We start from the raw sequence: 18,755 nt of genomic DNA, 5'->3' as shown, positions 1-18,755 counted from the left end.
CCAGAATTTTTAGTATTAAAACTATCAGTAATCTGACAACAAGCAATGGAGGAATGGTACATTATATACAGCCTTATCTAATACACAAACATATTAGGTTCTGATGTGAAATCAACAATACAGAATAGATATTAATGTGTATGATATGATAATAGGATTAATAATGAAGTACCATTAAGGTGTAATATTTTTAATGCTGCTGCTTCTCCATATAGGCAGATATGTTTTATTCCAGAGTCACTTGAGTGGCTCTCTCAGACAAACATAAAGCATCATGGGGAATGAGAGCGGCAGGATGTCTTGTTTTTGTCATTTGGCCCAAACTACATTTTTTCCCCAAATGGAGTTAAGGGTATGAGTAGACTGGAAAGGAGAAGGGGGGTTGTCAGGAAGTGAAAAAATTTACACAAAAAAACTTCTGGGATTTAAGCAGCAATAAAGCAATAATCCCATTTTCTTTTCCCCAAGATTTTTTGTGTCGATCTTGCCAAGATGAAGAACTGACCAGGAAATATAATATGGAAATGGAACTCAGGACTCCAAAGGAAACTCCAAGAAAAGAGAGGTGAGCATTCTGAAATCATCTCAACATTGAGGATCAGAGGGAGACAGATTTCCCAGATGCTTTCCTTTTATTTTCTAACCCTAACATCAGACTTTAGCAGGGCACTTGGAAAAGGTTGACAGATGTTTTGGTTGTTTGTTTCAGGACTCTGGAAATTTTAACAGTTGTGCTAGCCTTCATACCACTTGTAAATTTTCTTTTAAAACTCTGCTATTTTGTGGCGCCTGGGTCGCTCAGTTGGTCAAGCGTCCAGTTTCGGCTCAGGTCATGATCTTACGGTTCGTGGGTTTGAGCCCTGCAACGGGCTCTGTGCTGACAGCTCAGAGCCTGGAGCCTGCTTCAGATTGTCTCCCTCTCTCTCTCTCTGCCCCTTTCCCACTAGTGCTCTCTCTCTCCCTCTTTCTCTCTCTCTCTCTCCCAAAAGTAAATAAATGTTAAAAAAAAAACCCACAAAAAACCTCTGCTATTTTATTTATGTTTATGTTTCTGGTGGCTTTCTCATCCTTTCACTGTTCCAGGAAGGATAAAAGCAGCAATGTGACTTGTTTTTTCCTTGGAGGGGCATATTATATTCTGGAATTTCATTCGTTGGTTTCTTAGCTCTCTGATAAGACTGTTAAAAAGAAAAAAAAAAACTATAATTTTAGAGGTGCTTAGGTGGCTCAGTCACTCTTGATTTGGGTTCAGGTCATGATCCCAGGGTCATAGGATCAAGCCCTGCATTGGGCTCTGCGCTGAGCACCCAGGCTGATTAAGACTCTCTCTCTCTTCTCTCTCTCTCTCTCTCTCTCCCTGTCTTTCTCTCTTTCTCTCTTTCTCTCTCTCTCTACCCCCTCCCCCGGCCCCTCTGCCCACTCACACATGCTTTCTTTCTCTCTCTCTCAAATGAAAAAAAAAACTATAATTTCATAGTTTATCTTGATTTTTCTTGTTTTACGGGTATAAGTAACATTGTCTTCTTCCTTTTCTTAATAAAAGAAACTAGGTTCTACAGCTATAGTAAAGTTCCTCTTGTGGATATTAAATGTGGATTCACATGTATGTGTTTAGAGAAAATAAAAACTAGAAATTACACATACGTGATTAAGTAGAAGGAAAAATGAGGAAACCGGCGAGGCCACAAGAGGAACTTTATTACAGCTGCAGAATCTAGTTTCTTTTATTAAGAAAAGGAAGAAGACAATGTTACTGATATCTGGAAAACAAGAAAAATTCGTGTCTGTGAATTCATTTATTTTTTAGCATTTATAAGGGCTATACTATAGCATATCGTAAGGCAAATTGCTTTTTTCATGAACTATGATGTTTTGAGACCCATACATGTTTGTATATGCTACACAAAGCTTTAAAATAAGAATATTCTTCTTTCCTTTGCCTGGTCTTCCAAATTCAATGATACCAAGATTTAAAATGAGATGATAAAAAACTTTTTTTTTTTTTTTTTTTTTTTTTTTTTTTTAGAAACAGAGCATGCAAGCAGGGGAGGGGCAGAGAGAGAGAAGCCTAAGCAGGCTCCATGCTTTCAGCACAGGGCCTGACGTGGGGCTCAGTCTCACAAGCCATGAGATCATGACCTGAGATGAAATCATGAGTGGGATGCTCAGTTGACTGAGTCACCCAGACACCCCAATAAAAAACTTTTTAAAGACATGCCAAGAGATTATAAATTATGCTCTGCTCCCATTAAACTGGTATTGCACGCATGAGGGGCTAAAAGGATGAGTTTTAAAGAGCCAGTAGTAAAGGTTTCCTTAAAGGGTGCTGTCTGCATGTTATAACATGGGAGAGAGAAGGGTAAAATCACATTCCGCTTAGGCCAAGTGAAAGTAGGAAGCTTCTATACAACTGCTTTTCCCAGGGAATTAATGGCACAAAGAACAGTTTCTGACTCACACTTGAAATTTGAGAATAACTGTCTGGTAACACCTAAAGGCATGCCTGCACTGGTGATATTTTCCATTTCCAAATCTCAGTGGCTAGGATGGAAACCACAGGTAAAGGCTAGCTGTGGGTTGTCTTAAAAGGGCTTTCCATGAAAAGTCAACTGTGGGGAGTGAAATAACTCCAATGGAAAAATGGACTTGAAATCCAGGATTGCTAGAACTTTGTCAAGACAACTACCCTAGGTTAAGGGAAATCTCCAGAAACAGCATTCTCCTAAGATCTGTAAATGCCCTTTTCATGGTATTTTCCTTTTCAATTAATGTTTTTAACTCCTTCATTTTCAAAACTGTATTCTTATATTATTTTTCTTATATTTGTATATTCATCTAATTTTGGCTTATAGAAATGTTTATTTGGACCTACCCACCATTCTTCTTGACTAGAGTAGAATTGATTAGCTAGGTCTGCTCATTAACCTTTATAAAATTATTGTTATTTCCCAGATCAGCTGTAAGTAAAATATTCTATTTCATTCATATCTTCTTTCACATTTATTATTTTGCCTCCTAATATCTGGAGTTTACTTTTCCTAGCCTAGGGGAGATAGATAATAGATGAAAGATAGATGATAGATAGATAGATAGATAGATGATAGATACTAGATCCAAACTTATTATTTTAAGGCTATACATTTCACTCTAAATTTTGGTTAGGTTGCCTCTAAGGGGTTTTACTATATGCTCTGAGAATTATAGTTCTTAGTAGCGTAAACACTATGTTATTAGGTTATTTGGAAGTGAATTATTTCACAAAATGAAGGGTAAGGAAGTAGATAGATATTATTATTACTTTTAAATATTATTTCTTGGTGGTTATAAAAAGTAATCTATAGGGTATTAATATTTGAAACTTATGAGAATTATTTAATGCACAATAACAGATTAATTTAAACATTACATGGGCACAGAAAAGGCTTTAAAATGGTTGAAACACTCAGAGCAATACTTCACTTCCTTACATAAAAATAAAAATATATTGAATAAAGAAATTTAACAAAAATAAAAACATTTTAGTTATTTTAAACAAAATATAGTTACCCTAGCTTCTTGAAATTATTACTTCTTTAAATTTATTTATTTTTTTTTTAATTTTTTTTTCAATGTTTATTTATTTTTGGGACAGAGAGAGAGACAGAGCATGAACGGGGGAGGGCCAGAGAGAGAGGGAGACACAGAATGGGAAACAGGCTCCAGGCTCTGAGCCATCAGCCCAGAGCCTGACGCGGGGCTCGAACTCACGGACCGCGAGATCGTGACCTGGCTGAAGTCGGACGCTTAACCGACTGCGCCACCCAGGCGCCCCGACTTCTTTAAATTTAATATATTTTACTTTTTACCCTCACAATTTCTGATAATACCACATTCTTTTGTTAAGAATTAATATTTCATCTTGCCGATATATATTTTATATGATTTATTTCAAAGGATGATTTTGAGTGGTAAATTCCCTTCATCTTTCCTGTGTTTAAACTTGTATTTATTTTTTAATCATCAATAAATACTTTGGGTATGGAAAACACTGGTTGCCAATTACTTTTTCTTTTTTTTTTTTTTTTTACATTTTTTTTAACGTTTATTTATTTTTGAGATAGAGAGAGACAGAGCATGAACGGGGGAGGGTCAGAGAGACAGAGAGACACAGAATCTGAAACAGGCTCCCGGCTCTGAGCAGTCAGCACAGAGCCCGACGCGGGGCTCGAACTCATGGACAGTGAGATCGTGACCTGAGCCAAAGTCGGATGCTTAACCAACTGAGCCACCCAGGCGCCCCACCAATTACTTTTTCTAAGAACTTTGAAGATATTGCTCCATTTTATCCTGGCTTCTTATATTATTGCTGGTGAGAAGTCTGAAGTCTACTCTGTTTTCTCTATCTTGTTATTTCTCTGTAAGCATTATATCTTTTCTATGCCTGGTTTATTTTAATTTAATATGGTGCCCACTTTATAATTGTTTGTAATTTATAATCCTGTTGCTCAAATTAAATAATTTGAAAACAAGCCTTTGAGGAATGTGAGATTTAATATTAGGAAAATAATTCCTTGATCATTTTTCTTCCCAGACTAATTTCTACTTTTGGTCCAGACTTTGTCATGTCTGTTAGTTTAACCTTCACAGTGTGTCATTTGGGTTTTAGTTGTTTCCCAATATCATTGAAGATTGAGTTTTTGTTCTGTTTTTACCATTCTTTTTTTTTTTTTCTTTTATCATTCAGGAGATTGTAATAGAGTAAAAATGGGTTTACTTCATCACCTTTACCAGAAGTCAAGGGCTCTTAAGTGACAGTATTTGAAAATAGTGTTGTGAGTAGTTTCTATCTTCACCATCAACTTAAAAATTTATGTGATGCAACAATTTAATTTAAAAACATGCTAATTACAAGAGAAATTTTCTGATAAAGATGAAATAAGTCCTACAAAATCTGTTTTTTTTTTTTTCTCTTACAAAAATATCTCTAAAACAAATCTTACCTCTGCAGTTTGGTTCAGGATACCAGTTTCCATTTATGCAGGATATTTGCATCTGTGCACTCTTCCCCAAACATCTGTAATTTATTCTGGCATTATGATTATATTCAGGCATCCACGGACTTATCAGTTTTCTTCGATAAAAATTTGGTATTTTGCAACTCTTAAGTTGGTCGGTTGCTATTCAAAAGGAAAATATGGATACATGAGCAGAATATTGAACAGAAACTAGCAATTATTTCAGTAAAATATCTGAAATATTAGCGGTATGATGAAATCATGTTTGATGCCTTTAGGCCATATCACATAAAACTCTTAATTTCATTGCGTAGGCTATACTGGCTGTTGAAAAAATGAGAAAGAAAATGAAAAGCTGTGTTCCATTTTGAATGACAGAAAAATATGTCAAAGTTGCTCAGGAAATGGGAATGCAAGATGGATTAGTCTGGTCCAGGGTTTTGACTGGAGAACAGTCCTTATGAAACTTCAGCCTAGTTTTTAAAGGCCATGAAAAGATAGTTGTATCTGATTGTTTCCCACTAAATAACCACATATCTGTGGGAAGTACAGTACTAGGAGAGATAAGTCTGGATTTCCCTCGAGGTTCAATTACTCCCACATTTCAGAAGCTCAGTAAAGACCCTGACCCAAGAACTCAGAGTGTGCTCACAGGAAGAACCCCCTGATAACAACACTATTGAGCCTTAGAACATGCATTCACAATGGGCCACATGCTTGTCTACATAGTTTTTATTGTTACGATTCTTCCCTTTTGTCCATAAATATGTAGCTCATCACGGAATCTTTCCTTAGCGTGTTCAAGGATGGCATAATGAGACGTGAATTGCTCTGCTACTGCTTTTCTTCCAAGTGTTTTTTAATCCCTGTTCTAAATCTCCCCTATGTGATGCTAGGGATTGGGTATCTGTATTTCCCTCATATAATAATTGTTGACCATGAGCACATACAATTTACGCCTTTTTATAACAGAGCCCAGTCTCTCGGGGCTGGAAAACATTCCCTCCCTGTAGGTCACCATGAATTGCCAGTGCCCAAGGTGTCTGCCAGGCTTAAAGAAGCACAACAGCGACAGTTTTCATCACCAGAAGTGGGTAGGTCAGTTGACAATCCAAAAGTCTAGGAAATGAGGGAAGAGAGTGGGTCTGGGTTTTCCACTTTAGAATCTTGAAGAACAGCAACAGAGAGTGCCAGTTGTTAAAGCTCAGAATGAAAGGCTTTCGTATTTTGAGATTGCTGGAGACAGGACGAAGGAGAACAGTATCTGAGGGTATCAGGACAAAACTTGCACATACTTCTACATTACGGCTGAGAGCCCAAGACTGCTTAAACGCAATTGAGAGAGCACAGCACACAGCCTGATGGATTGATAGAAAAACCTGAAATAGATTTCACTACTTCTGCGGAAGAAAATGGACAAGCTGATCAGAAAATCTGGAATAGAGTTAAAAGATTTAGAGGCATAGGAAGAGTAAGAATCAGGCCTAGTTCCTAGGTCCTGCCTTCAACTCTTTCTCTAAAAGGAGAATCCAAATATCCCAGACATAAATAGAACTCAGGCTACATGGTTGTTATTTTGGTGGTTGTTTCTGGACCATGTAGAGATAGTTTCATGAACTAAAGAAATAAAATAAAAGAGATTAAGTTGTGATTATTTATAAAAATAAAATATCCAAATTCATTATTAGAACTAATATGGGACTTTAGCAAGATTGCTGGAAACAAAACCAATATACAAAATAAAATATAATCCTGTATATAGAAAGTATAACTCTTCAAATATATAAATTAATAAAAGATCTCATTTATTTTATCAGTAGAATCCCAAAGAACTTAGGGAAAAAGCTTATTTAGAAATAATTTTAATGAGAAATGTATATTATTACATATAAAATTTTAATATAAGACCTGACTAAATAGATTGATGCATTATATTCATGGGAGGAAGAATCAATAATAAATAAAATTGCAATTCTGGCCAAATTTACAAATTTCATGTAATCCCAAACAAAATCGAATCAGAATTATCAAGGAATTTAGTTTTAAAATACAGATGGAGGGGTGCCTGGGTGGCTCAGTCAGTTGAGCGTCTGACTTCAGCTCAGGTCATGATCTTATGGTTTGTGAGTTTGAGCCCCGCATCAGACTCTGTGCTGACAGCCCAGAGCCTGGAGCCTGCTTCGGATTCTGTGTCTCCCCCTTTCTCTGCCCCTCCCCTGCTCATACTGTCTCTCTCTCTCTCTCTCTCTCTTTCTCAAAAATAAACATTAAAAAATTAAAAATAAAATAAAACACAGATTCGGGCATTTTAAAGAATGGTTGCAATGATTATAATAAGCAAAAAAGATTGCTGTAATAATAATGATTTTTTCCATATTACTGTAAAAATAGACAAACAGGTTAAGGGAACAGAATAAATAATCTAGAAATAGATATAAATAGGGTACTAGTAAATGGCATAGGGGAAATAAATATTAGTAGAAAATGGAACAGACAATTCACTTAGTATTGACATAGTTTTCCACATCGACACAAACAAAAGTACTCTAATACAACATAAATATAACAAATAAATTTAAAAAATAAATCTTAGTAATGAGATTTTAATCCTTAGAATATATTTATGCACCTAAATATATGCACCTAGAATATATTTATGCACCTAAAAAATGAGGGATTCCTAAACAAGATACACACAAACATGCAAACAATCAAAATAAAGATTGACAGTTGAGTTTAAGCAAAACCCTCCAATGAAAAAGGCATCATAGAGAAAATAAAGCAAAAAAAAACTTTAAAACTTTAAAACGTTTGCAATATAGTTAGAATATTTAATGCAGAACTCAAATCTTAAAAGGAGAAAGAAAACACAAAGTTAAAGAAAAATGTTCATTGCACGTAAGAGAAAATCTAGCTACTGACAAATACTTGAATTTACACTCAATATTACTATCAGTCAAACAAATGAAATTAAATGCGAGAAATGATTTTGACCCACCATCTTGGTGCCAGTTCAAAAATATTAAAATATCAAGTGAGGGCAAGAGGAGTAAGGTCTCCGTATACATCTGGCAGTACCTTGTAAAATCAAAAGGATCTACAATCCAATACCATCAATTCCACTTGCAGATGTATGTTTTAGGAAACACTGAAGCATGTCTTTTATACCAGGACAAAAAAAAAAAACAAAAAACAAAACAATTTCCATTGCCAATAGGGTAATGAAGTGATAAAGCAAGGTACGTTCTCAAGGTAGATTACAACACAGTTAAATTACAATGTTGAAGAAAAAAGCACTTTGCAGGTAGACAATAATTTTGCATAAGCTTAGGGGGAAAAACACAAAAATTTCCTCCAACACACACACACACACATATATATATATATATCAAAAAGTAGAATGGAAAGTACAAATTCTACTTTCTGCTTGATTGGAATTTCCCTTGGGAGGATGATAGGATAATGGATACTTGCGTTTTTCTTTCATGTTTTCATTTCAATGATTTATTCTATTACAAAATATTTAAAGCAAATAATGCCAAAAATATCAATTGTGACTAGTGTAACACAGATGTTTTACAGCATTCTTTTTTTCCCCATTTTTTTCAACTTTAACCAAAAATTGAATCAAAGTACCTTGGCTATGCCTTCTCATCTAGAACCCCTCTGGGACTACAACACGTTTAGGCTGGGGAAGAGAGATGAGGACAAGTTTTGAGACATTAATCCAATTAAAATGTCAAGCAGCGTCTATATAGACTTCCTATGTGTATGACAAAGTCTAGACCAACAGAAGGTAGAGTGCGGGTATGTGAGACAAAAAAGAGAGCTGATACCAAGTGCACCGTGCCCCAGAGGAGGAGCTTGTGGGATAACAACCAAAAATAATTATGAAATGAGTTACTGACATAGAATCTTAACACTTTATGCGAATAAAGTAATAAAGTATTGCATAAAATACTTTATGCAAACCTAAGCGAATGATAACTCAGGCAGTGAATTAGAGATTGGGTCCATACAGATGAGCCCTGATATTCTGGCACTTTATAATCTAAACGGAAGACAAGTATCTATTAGGTACATGACAATGATAAATGTACAGACAGACAACACAGTGGAGAGGCTATATCATTCTACTAGAATTTTGCGATGAGCATATGGGTACTGGAAAATAAACCAGGAGAGGTTACAGAGGTGAGTGAATTTTGAGTTGACTCTTAAAGGTGAATAGTTTTGCATATGATGACAGCAGAGAAAGACATTTCAGGAAGAGAGCAAAGGCACGAATGAGGAAAGGCACAGAGATTTTTTTTTAAATTTTTTTTTCAACGTTTATTTTTATTTTTGGGACAGAGAGAGACAGAGCATGAACGGGGGAGGGGCAGAGAGAGAGGGAGACACAGAATCGGAAACAGGCTCCAGGCTCTGAGCCATCAGCCCAGAGCCCGACGCAGGGCTCGAACTCATGGACCGCGAGATCGTGACCTGGCTGAAGTCGGACGCTTAACCGACTGCGCCACCCAGGCACCCCGGAAAGGCACAGAGATTTAAAAGAACATGGCTTATCCAGAAGCTAAGGAAAATCCATTTTGCAAAGCTCCATCACATGGTGAAGGTAGGATCCAGCAGTAGATACCTAGAAAAGCAATCTGATGCTACTCCGAAGCAGAAGTCCCAAACTCTCCTGGTTCACAGAGCTCTTAGCATCTCAGTAATTTTTCACAGTGTTCATAGGTCAAAGAAAATCTTTCCAAATTCACTTTCTTAAGTAATTAGGAGCAAACAACTTAGTAAGTATCTTATATCCTGTTTAATACCTGATGGGCACCAGCATGTGCTGGTGTGACTATATTTATTGACTTAAAATATTATAAACAATCAAATACAAACTTAAGAAATGTATTCTCACCAACACACTTGGGAAGTTCAGTCCACATTCCATCAATACAAGTAATTACATTATTTCCAACCATTGTATATGCATTTCTGCAGTGCAGTTCCACAGAAACACCAGGTCGATAGGGAGGGACTGAGGGCTGGGCATAGCCATTCTTGAGGTGAGGTACATATCCACATGTTTTCACGTGTTCTAAGAAAATGTAATAAAAGATCTGCTTACTTTTAAAATATTTCAAATATATACATGTAAATATATATATATATATATATATATATATATATGAAAAATGCAAAGTTTAAACTGTTGTGTTTAAACACTAACATCTATTTACCAAAACAAGTAGGCAGATTTGTCCATTCTCCATCGATGCACTGTACGTTCTTAGGCCCCATCATTAGAAAAGCGGGATTGCAATCATACTCCACCATTTCACCGTGTTCATATTCTTCTTTCCTTATCTGTTTTGTTTTACCATTGGGGAGTTGAGGGGGTTGACCACATGACTGTACTTGCTCTATCATAAAGAAATTGTTTAAATAATGCTTAAATAGTCTTATAAATCTGGCAAAACGTGGAGTTACTATTTTGGTTGACCTAGAACTAAATTACATTTGTGCTACATTCCTATTTTCTTCAGGTTTGCTTTTTATAGTGTACATAGTGTATTGTGTAAAGTCTATTCTTTTTCTCAAATATTGATGCCTTTTTTATAAATAATTCTGAGCAAAGAAAGATGCACAATGAACACATATACCGATCACCTAGATATATATGAATGTTACATTTTGCCCAATTAATTTTTTTGTGAAGTAATTTAAAGTAAATGACAGACGTAGTAAGATTTGACTTCTAAATTCTTCAGAATACCTAAGAAATAAGAACACTGACCAGCATATACAAAACATCTTATTGCATTTCTTTAAGTTAACAATTTTTAGGGCAATCTTATCTTCTTTCTATATGCAAATATCCTGATTGCGCCTGCCCCCCCCATATTGTGCAGGTTATTATAACCAAGATATTAATTGTACCCTTGAAGATTTTAAAGTAGTTCAATGATCTGGATATCATATAAAAGTAAGTAGTTGTCAAATATGTGATATGATATACATATGCAATTATAGTTTTTATTAATTAATATCTTTAAATATATAAAATAACTATCAAAAATTTTGAAAAAGTAATGTCATCTGAAGCAAGTAAAAAATCATAATTCTTTTATATTGAATAATCCATATGTTTATTTGATGGCTTCTTAATTACTTAATAAAATATAACAAGGCCCACACAATATTTTTTAAAGTATTCTTTTTTTAAATTGAGTTTGGGGAAAAATCCCTAACACTTCTCAGTCCCAGTGACTATATTTTGATCTATAAAACTCCATTACATATTTCAAAGCATAGAGGTAGAATTACCCCTTGATAAAGGAAACATAACTAATCTATGACCCAGCATCCCTCCTTCTTCTCAATTAAAATACTACTTTTGCCATTTTTTTGCAGTTTGTCAGATTATAGATAAAAGATCCGATAAAATACATAGACATTAATATAAAATTTTATAAGTTGTTTCATCAGCTCTAAAATAAATATTGACCTTTACATGTTGGAAAATTAGGTGACCATCCAAAATGATAGCATTGAACTGAATCTGGTCCAACTCTTACAAGTCCTTGTCTGCAGGAAAATTGCAACACATCTCCAGGTGTGTATTTTTCTTGTTTTGGATAAACATGTATGTTAGCTTCTAAAATTGGAACAAGACATTCTATATCTAAAAAAAATAAAAGTAAATAAATATGTGTGAAATAATCATTGTGAAATTAAATTTAATATGTGCAATACAAAAATAAGATTAGGGGGACTTCATATGCAGAGATGCTTATATTCTTACCTTCAAAAAATAAGCTAATTATTTACACCCAATAAATATGTGTAAGCCCCTTTTAAGAAATTAACATTTTGAACAGCAAAGTAAAATTTTGTATGACAATCTCCTCAGGACCATAATAAATACGGTTTGAGCAGTTACTTATAAATTATTTCACTTATTGAATTAAAGATAATTTTAATAACTTTTATTATTTGTCTATAAAATAGCATATGAATGTTTTTCACACTCAGATCTCATGAAAATCATTCTTTCAAGTAATAAAAATTAAAATGCAGCATATTTAACTAAATGATACATATGTTTAAAAAGTTAATAACTGGAATGGCCCAAAGAAGACACGTCTAGTACATTTTAAGTAGGAGGGAACATTAAAAAACAAAAACATTCCTGATTTTACGAATGGGGAGCTGTATGTAGTATATGAACTTTTTGAAAAAAATGGCTAAGCAACATGGCTAAGTTGCTTCTAGGTGTTCTGAATCTTTCCATTATACCCAACCACATCTCTAATATCTTTCTAAACCACATCTATAATAACTTTCTAAATACCAATGCATTATGAATGCCTTCTGGTTCAGGTAAAAATGGATATATATATGAATATGTATGTGTATTTTTCTCTTCTAATCTGCATTCATGGTTCATTTATAAAATTAGATATTGAAATTCACATGTAAAAATACAAATGACGTGCAAGACAAATACTCTCAAATCAAGCACAAAAATATGATGAAAAATTTTCTAATTAAATCTCAGAAATACTATTTAAACTAGCCAGTTTTATACATTGTTATCGTCAATTTAATAGTTTAATAACAGTTTGTACAAACCCCCTGGAATGTGACTCACTCAGCTTTAGTAAAATTTGTACCCATGCATCTCTGTGTTTTATTCCAATAATTTTGCATGACAGTTCTTTACTTACTGGTTGTTTACATTCCCTTTCTTATCCAATTGCAAAAAAAAAAAAAAAAAGCTATTGAAAATAATTTATCTTGGCTGATGTAGGATTTTCTAGCTGCTTTATTTAAGTGTAATTATCACACAGTGTTGTAGACAGAATAATGGCCTCCCCAAAATGTCCACGTCCTAATCCCTGAAACTTGCAAATATGTTACCTTTCCTTGGAAAAACAGACTTTACAGAAATGATTAAATTAAAGGACTTGAGATGGAGAGCTTATTTTGAATTATCTGTGTGGTAGTGGACCCAATGTAATCACAAGGATTCTTACAAAAGGGAGCAGAGGTGTCAGAATCAAAGTAGGCAATATGACAACAGAAGCAGAGGTTGAAGTGATATGACGAAGGGCCATGAGCCAAGAAACGCAAAGGGCTTCTAGAAGCTGTAAAAGGCAAAGAGATTGATCCTTTCCTAGGACTTCCGGAAGGAAACATGATTCAGTATCTTGATTTCAGGACTTTTCACCTCTAGAAATGTAAGATAATAAGTCTGTATTGTTTTAAGTAATTACGTTTATGGTAATTTGTTACAGCAGCAGTAGAAAACTAATACATATGGGAAAAAATGTACAACCATATTTAAAAGGTGCATGATTTGGCATGACCTGAGGCATTCTGGGCTGCATTTGAATCAAAGACTTTGTGCAACACCAAGAATGAACTATAATGTAAGCTATGGACTTTGGGTAATTGTGATGTGTCAATTGTCAATAGCACCCTGGCCTGTCAAGTTGAAAATGGGACAGATTATCTTGCATGTGTGGCACAAGTAGTATAGAGAAATCTGTATACCTCCCCCTCAATTTTGTCATGAAACCCAAAACTGCTCTAAAATAAACAAAAACACCAAGTCTCTGGCTATAAACTATGAGTTAATAATCCAATGACACGGAAGAGGATGAAAGTCAAGGAATAAAGTATCTAAAGTGGCTGCAGCATGTATAACCAACTATAAATTTGGTAATGTTTGCTTAGTTTTGAATTATGAGGCCGTTTTAATTCAAGGTACCTTGAAAATAGCTTTAATTTTGGTCATAAATATTATAATGTACATGGCATATAAACAATCTTATTTTGGATGGGCTAAGTGCTTTTCAAAGATCTGTTATTATATCAACATTTAATGTTGGTCTTTTAAAGCTATATGGAGACACCTTAAATTTAGATTATTGTCCATTAGGAAATATCTTTCAAAAGAGTCTAGTGAAAAGAAATATATTCAGAATTGCTTCTATTTCCTGGATAAAAAAGTACTTACGATAGCATGTGGGCAAATGACAACAGACATATTCACTACATACCATGAAATCTATGGTGCTTCCAATCTGTTTTTATTTTCTAAGTTTATTTATTTATTTTAAGAGCGAGAGAGAGAAAGAGAGCAAAAGAGAGAGCATGAGTCGGAGAGGGGCAGAGGGACAGGGAGAGAGAGAATCCCAAACAAGCACTCCACCATTAGCACAGAACCCAATGTGGAGCTCAAACTCCAGAACCATGAGATCATGACCTGACCCAAGAACAAAAGTCAGATGCGTAGCCAACTGAGTCACCCAGGGACCATGAAGAAATGTTTAATATATATATTTTTTCCTCTAAGCAAAAAAATAAATAAATTTTTATAAAAATGGATAAGCATATTCTGATTCAGACAAAAACCACTGTCAACTACAATATCTGATTTTAAATATTTTTATGAAAAAAACCACACTGAAAATATCAGTGTTTGTTTAGTAAATATTGTCATAAGTTAATAAATATGGCCATTAGGAGAAAAAAAATAAGGGTTATGCCAGGGAAACTACAACCTAGAATTATTCTTTCAGTCCACACTTTTAGTTTATTAAAAATAACTGTGGGCGCCTGGGTGACTCAGTTGGTTGAGCACCGAACTCTTGGTTTCTCAGGTCATGATCCCAGGGCTGTGGGATTCAGACCCACATAGGGCTCCACACTGAACATGGAGTCTGCTTAAGATTTTCTCTCTTTCTCCCTCTGTCTCTCTCCCCTGTTCATGCTCTCTCTTCCTCTAAAATAAAAAAATAAAATAAAATAAAAATAAATTAGCCATAAATCCTCAAATAAAACATTCTAGGAAACAATGTAAAGTATATTAAGTTTTATATACAATAAGGTAGATTATAAATAGATGTATTGTTTTAAAAAAAAAAAAACGAGAGCAAAGAATTCTTGTCAGTAGAGTTTTGGCATGCCCAAGAGAAATCCAATTCAGTAATCTAATAATTTCCTATAAAGTGTTATGGGTGATTTGCAATAAATCACACCCCTGCATTAGGTTTCACACTGGTTTGGGGTTACTGGTAGGCAGAATTCATTTAACTTGGGAGTATCAGACCAGGTCCTGCATCAGACCAAAAATGGCACGGAATTCATAACTGGAAAACCAAATAGTAAATAATAAATAGTAAAACAATTGGCTCTAGAGGATTGGGATATGGAAACAGTGCAATGAGAGTACAAAAAGGAGTCCATGTATAACTCATGTGAGGTCAGAGGTTTTTGGGCAGACTGTTTATTCCTTTAGTTGTTCAGTAGTAGTGTTCCATGAATCGATATGCTCCTTGTTTTTACTGTAAATGACTGTGGTGGGCTAAATAATACCCCCTCAAAGATGTCCACGTTCTAATCCGCAGAACCTGTGAATGTTACCTCACATGGCAAAAGAATTTTTGCCAATGTGGTCAAGTTAAGGATCTGGAGATGGGGAGATTAGCCTGGATTATCCAGGTGTGCCTGATTTGATCAGAGTGATCCTTATAAAAGGCATGCAGGAAAAGTCGAAGTCAGGCAGAAAACGATGGGACCACAAAAGGAGAGGAACAGGGAGAAAACTATTTTTTTTTTATTTTTTATTTTTTTTTAGTGGTTAGGAAACAATGTTTATTTATTTTTTTTTATATATGAAATTTATTGACAAATTGGTTTCCATTCAACACCCAGTGCTCATCCCAAAAGGTGCCCTACTCAATACCCATCACCCACCCTCCCCTCCCTCCCACCCCCCATCAACCCTCAGTTTGTTCTCAGTTTTTAACAGTCTCTTATGCTTTGGCTCTCTCCCACTCTAACGTCCTTTTTTTTTTTTTTTTTTTTTTTCCTTCCCCTCCCCCATGGGTTCCTGTTAAGTTTCTCAGGATCCACATAAGAGTGAAACCATATGGTATCTGTCTTTCTCTGTATGGCTTATTTCACTTAGCATCACACTCTCCAGTTCCATCCACGTTGCTACAAAAGGCCATATTTCATTTTTTCTCATTGCCACGTAGTACTCACGCCAGTCAGAGTGGCCAAAATGAACAAATCAGGAGACTATAGATGCTGGAGAGGATGTGGAGAAACGGGAACCCTCTTGCACTGTTGGTGGGAATGCAAATTGGTGCAGCCGCTCTGGAAAGCAGTGTGGAGGTTCCTCAGAAAATTAAAAATAGACCTACCCTATGACCCAGCAATAGCACTGCTAGGAATTTACCCAAGGGATACAGGAGTACTGATGCATAGGGGCACTTGTACCCCAATGTTCATAGCAGCACTCTCAACAATAGCCAAATTATGGAAAGAGCCTAAATGTCCATCAACTGATGAATGGATAAAGAAATTGTCGTTTATATACACAAGGGAGAAAACTATTTAAAGGAGCCAAACTGCTGGCTTTGTTGGGGGAGGAAGGGGCCCCAAACCAAGGGGCCTCTGGCAGCTGGAAAAAGTATGTAAACAGTTTCCTTGCTAGAGCACCGGAAGGAATCAGCCCGGCCTACACTTTGGATTTAACCTAGAGAAACTGATTTTGGATGTCTTAGCCTCCAGAACTGAAAGAGAACAGACCTGTGTTGTTTAAGCCATCATGTTCGTGCCAGTTTGTTACAGCAGTCACAGGAACCTTATAGCATGACACACTGAAGCACCAATTTCTGGCAGTTCTGTTAAATAAATTGGCTTTCAAGTTTGCCTTTACTCTATCAGCTGAACTGTAGCCTATAAGTGTATTATCACATATGTGCACAAATGACCTCTGACCTAGAGTGTGGTAGCCATGCTAAAAATCATTTTGATCCCTGAAGCCTATAGGACTTTCACTAGAATAGCAGGAACTTCAGAATTTTAGACCTTATTCATTTTTGAAAGGTTTTTCCCAAATACATTTTTTAATTAAATATAGTCGTGTATCAAAAAATAAAAAAGAAGTATATGAGTGGCTGGTAGAGCAGATACAGTGCTCTCTCCATCTTTAATAACTGAGAATCAAAGCATAATGTTTAAAGCTTATAGCATACTTCTGAGCCGTTTATGTACAGTTAAAATTCAAAAAACGGCCAAAACAAAACTGTTCAAACATAGTATTGAGATCTGATGATAAAAACAAGCATCAACAATTTGTTTTATCAAGTAATATAATAAATTATAGTCAAAAGAGGATGCAACAAAGTATAGAAAATCTTAAATGTAATCCTGTTAATGTGAATTTACTACTTGGTAACATTGATATGTATATTAGAAACAATTCATAAAATAATTTTTGTTTGCCTGAACCTATAAAAGTCACTGTAAGAGAGAAATCAATGTCTCTCTCTATATTATATATATGTAGATATGTATGTATATGGTAACATATGTAAATAGGCAGATAGATAATAGAGGTAGATAGATGATGATGATAGATGATAGGTAGATAGATAGATAGATATAAATAAATAGATGGTTTATTGTATCAGGACTGCAATAAGGTTTTGTACATATTTTGATCTATACAACTTTAGGGGATATCATTTATGCAACTTAAGGAACTGTATGCAGACACCTATATTGGAACACAGGCTAATACTGTTTTGTGTTGACTACCTGTCCTGGTGGAGACCTTGCTATGCTAGGAAAATAAAATCACAGTTTGCTCCTGTAAGAAAATCATGGTGGTACTTGAAAGGAGTTTGATATAAGACAGACTTCCCTGAAAATTTACTTGCTATATTTAAGAAAATATTAGTGAGGGCGCCTGGGTGGCACAGTTAGTTAAGCAACCGACTCTTGATTTCAGCCCAGGTTATGATCTCTCAGTTGTGAGATTAAGCCCCTCATCTGGCTCTGTGCTGGGCATGGTGCCTGCTTAAGATTCTGTCTCCCTCTGCCCCTACCCCTTTTGCATGTGCGTACACGCTCCCTCTCTTTCTTTCATTCTCTCTCTCTCTCAAAAAAAACAAAAAACAAAAACAAACAAAAAAACAAAAACAAAAACAAAACCTTTTTAAGACTGTAGCATTAAGAGTAAAGCCAATATATCTTTAAAGCATATGATTTACAATGTTAGTAACATTGGATACGAAATTTAAATGCACATGCATATCATGATTGATTTACGAAACGATTAATGATTTTATCAGCATTTCCACAGCTTCTTTGGGGAAACAAAAAGTGTGCATGCTCCAGAGAAAGTTTAGAACTCTTGTTCTAGATATTTATTTTTCTCTATTCTTTTCCTGCATTCCTCTTATCTATTTTTTCATCTTTTTGTATTTCTTTCCACCATTTCATTATCCATTCTTTATTTCTCCCCTTGCTACTCTAATTCTTTTTAAAAGCCATTCCTCACTAAATATTTGTCAACAAATTAACATAGTTGGTAGAAAATAAGAGCTTCCACCACGGTGGAAATAATTTAGGGATTTAAAGAAAAATCATTAATCATTGTTACCTAGATAGTTCAGCATACTCACTTTGTAGATCAGTAATCTCAGCTCAAATAGGTAATCATTTACTCATGGACCCAGAGGTAATTTTTCTCAGAACCCATGCTGGAGTCCAGTTGTTCTGAAACATTGTTGACTCTCCACGGTGTTCTCTCTCTTTTTTTTTTTTTTTCATGTTTATTTATTTTTTGAGGGAGACAGAGAGGGGAGCAGAGGATCCGAAGCAGGCTCTGTGCTGACAGCACAAATGGTGGTATCGTGACCTGAGCCAAAGTCAGTTGCTTAACCAACTGAGCCACCCAGCTGC

At 35.2% G+C, this 18,755-nt stretch overlaps 1 protein-coding gene across 1 annotated transcript in view; it reads right to left on the bottom strand.

Moving 5' to 3' along the window:
* Positions 1 to 18,755, bottom strand: part of CFHR5 (complement factor H related 5) — a 33,067-nt gene that overhangs the window by 7,442 nt on the left and 6,870 nt on the right. Inside the window, exons 4-7 of the mRNA XM_030303219.1 lie at positions 11,494 to 11,670; positions 10,226 to 10,408; positions 9,904 to 10,083; positions 4,980 to 5,156 (exon numbers count right to left, since the gene is read on the bottom strand). Coding sequence (XP_030159079.1) covers positions 4,980 to 5,156; positions 9,904 to 10,083; positions 10,226 to 10,408; positions 11,494 to 11,670 — 717 coding nt within the window. The remainder of the gene's footprint in view (positions 1 to 4,979; positions 5,157 to 9,903; positions 10,084 to 10,225; positions 10,409 to 11,493; positions 11,671 to 18,755) is intronic.

Source organism: Lynx canadensis, chromosome F1 (assembly GCF_007474595.2).
Source record: "Lynx canadensis isolate LIC74 chromosome F1, mLynCan4.pri.v2, whole genome shotgun sequence".
NCBI lineage: Eukaryota > Metazoa > Chordata > Mammalia > Carnivora > Felidae > Lynx > Lynx canadensis.
The sequence above is the reverse complement of the archived record's forward strand: the minus strand, read 5'-3'. Positions and strand labels throughout refer to the sequence as shown.